We start from the raw sequence: 1,978 nt of genomic DNA on the forward strand, positions 1-1,978 counted from the left end.
GTCATATTTGAAGCTTACAAGTCCCTTACAAGCTTACTGGCCCTCTCGGGGGAGGTCGACCAAGGACACTGCCCCCTAATGGTATTTACCTTAGACCGCAGTCCCTGAGCTTTACTCCTCCATAGAACTACTCTCTTAACCGTGTTAATTCTCCACAAGTGTGTTGACTCAGAGCTTCTGGCATGAATTCTATGCTAAATAAACGCCTGGAGCGCGAGCGGCTCAGGCCGCTGCTGCCGTTCTTTACAGGACTCTCCTTCGAGTCAGTCAGTGGCCTCGGACCCTCCGCTGACCTGGCAAAGCAGAACACCTGTGTGCGTGTATGTTTGATTCATCCGCCGCCGAATCAGGGGTCCGCAGGAACAGCCCCCCGCAGCTCGTGCCCTCTTGTGAGCAGCCAGACCTCAGTTCTGGTCAGGGATCTTTCTCAGGCTCCTGTCCTGAGTCTGACTGGAGAAGACTCACCGGGAAGCCTGAGCTTCCTCAGGACTCTGATCGTGGCCACCACGGGTGGGAACTTCTCATCTCCTCGGTAAGGATCGTCTGCATTTTGTACACATGAGAATAGGTTTTCATATTAAAACAACCATTGTAAAAATATGTAGAGATGACATTAGTCATCAGAGAATTCTGAACGTAGAGAGGTTCACTAGAGGAACTGTAAAAAGATGACGTCCCACATCCTGACAGGAAACCAGCCTCCGTGTGCACCTGCCTCTGGGCTGACTCTGATCGGTGGGTCCCGAGCGCCCCCTGGAGGCCCCGCGCGCCCCTGCAGGGAGGTTTGTGTCTGTCTGGGCTCAGGGAGGTTTGTGTCTGGGCTCAGGGAGGTTTGTGTCTGGGCTCACACCGACTTCCCCTCACTGTGTCTCTCGCACAGTAATACACAGCCGTGTCCTCGGCTTTCAGGCTGTCCATTTGAAGATATAGCGTGTTCTTGGCGTTCTCTCTGGAGATGGTGAATCTGCCCTTCACGGAGTCTGCATAGTATGTGCTACCCCCACCACTATTAATAGCTGAGACCCACTCCAGCCCCTTCCCTGGAGCCTGGCGGACCCAGTGCATCCAGTAGCTACTGAAGGTGAATCCGGAGGCTGCGCAGGAGAGTCTCAGAGACCCCCCAGGCTTTGCCAAACCGCCCCCAGACTCCACCAGCTGCACCTCACACTGGACACCTGCAAACAAAAAGACACCAAGGTCAGAAACTGCCACACATATCCACTGTTTCTCTCACTCATGTCCACTCACACAGAATTTCTACTTCACTCTCAATTACCTTTCAAAAGAGCAACAAGGAAAACCCAGCTCAGCACAAACTCCATGGTGTGTTCTGTGTGTTTACTGCTGATGGCCGAAGAGAAACACCTGGGAATTCTGGGGCTGGGCTCCTCTCCCAGAGCTGCAGGGTCAGGGCTGGGCTGCTTTTCATCAGAAGAGGGAGGAACCTATTTGCATGTCTCTTGCTATATAGCAAGCTCTGAGGTGGGACGGCTGAGGAGAAGGCAGTGCTCAGAGCAGATGAGAGAGTCCCGGAAAACACTGGAGTCAATTCCATCTCTCAGGAAATATAACTTCAGATTATGTGATTGTGCCTTGAAAATCATTTAGTATTCATCGTCTTATTTAATTTTTATATACTTGTAGAATATCCTTAATGCAAGTGTGAATGTCACATTTTTAGAGAAGATACATGCAGAACAGAGCAGCTGTGCAATGTGTCCAATATCACACATCTGGACAGGGTTAGCCCTATTATCTGTGCCTGTGACGCTAAACACTGGAGGAGTCGGCTCCCCTGAGACAGCTCCAGGGTGGTGTGGGACATGCCTAGAGGGGTTTTCAGGATGTCCCACCTGTCATATCAACTTTATGGAATTTTGCCATTTCTAGTGTTTACCTGAAATACACAATCAGTGTTCACATGCGTGTATTGTCAGGAGTCCGTGATTATTCAAGTGTCAATATTTATCTGTTTCTT

The 1,978-nt window shown here is 50.5% G+C and overlaps 1 gene segment (V, D, J or C); it reads right to left on the reverse strand.

Annotated features, from left to right (window-relative positions):
* Positions 1 to 427: 427 nt before the first annotated feature.
* LOC111535538 lies at positions 428 to 1,422 on the reverse strand. The segment is given in 4 exon segments: positions 428 to 543; positions 716 to 783; positions 824 to 1,175; positions 1,277 to 1,422. Coding segments are annotated over 4 exon segments (582 nt in total).
* Positions 1,423 to 1,978: the final 556 nt, after the last annotated feature.

This window comes from Piliocolobus tephrosceles, chromosome 6 (assembly GCF_002776525.5).
Source record: "Piliocolobus tephrosceles isolate RC106 chromosome 6, ASM277652v3, whole genome shotgun sequence".
Taxonomy (NCBI): Eukaryota; Metazoa; Chordata; class Mammalia; order Primates; family Cercopithecidae; genus Piliocolobus; species Piliocolobus tephrosceles.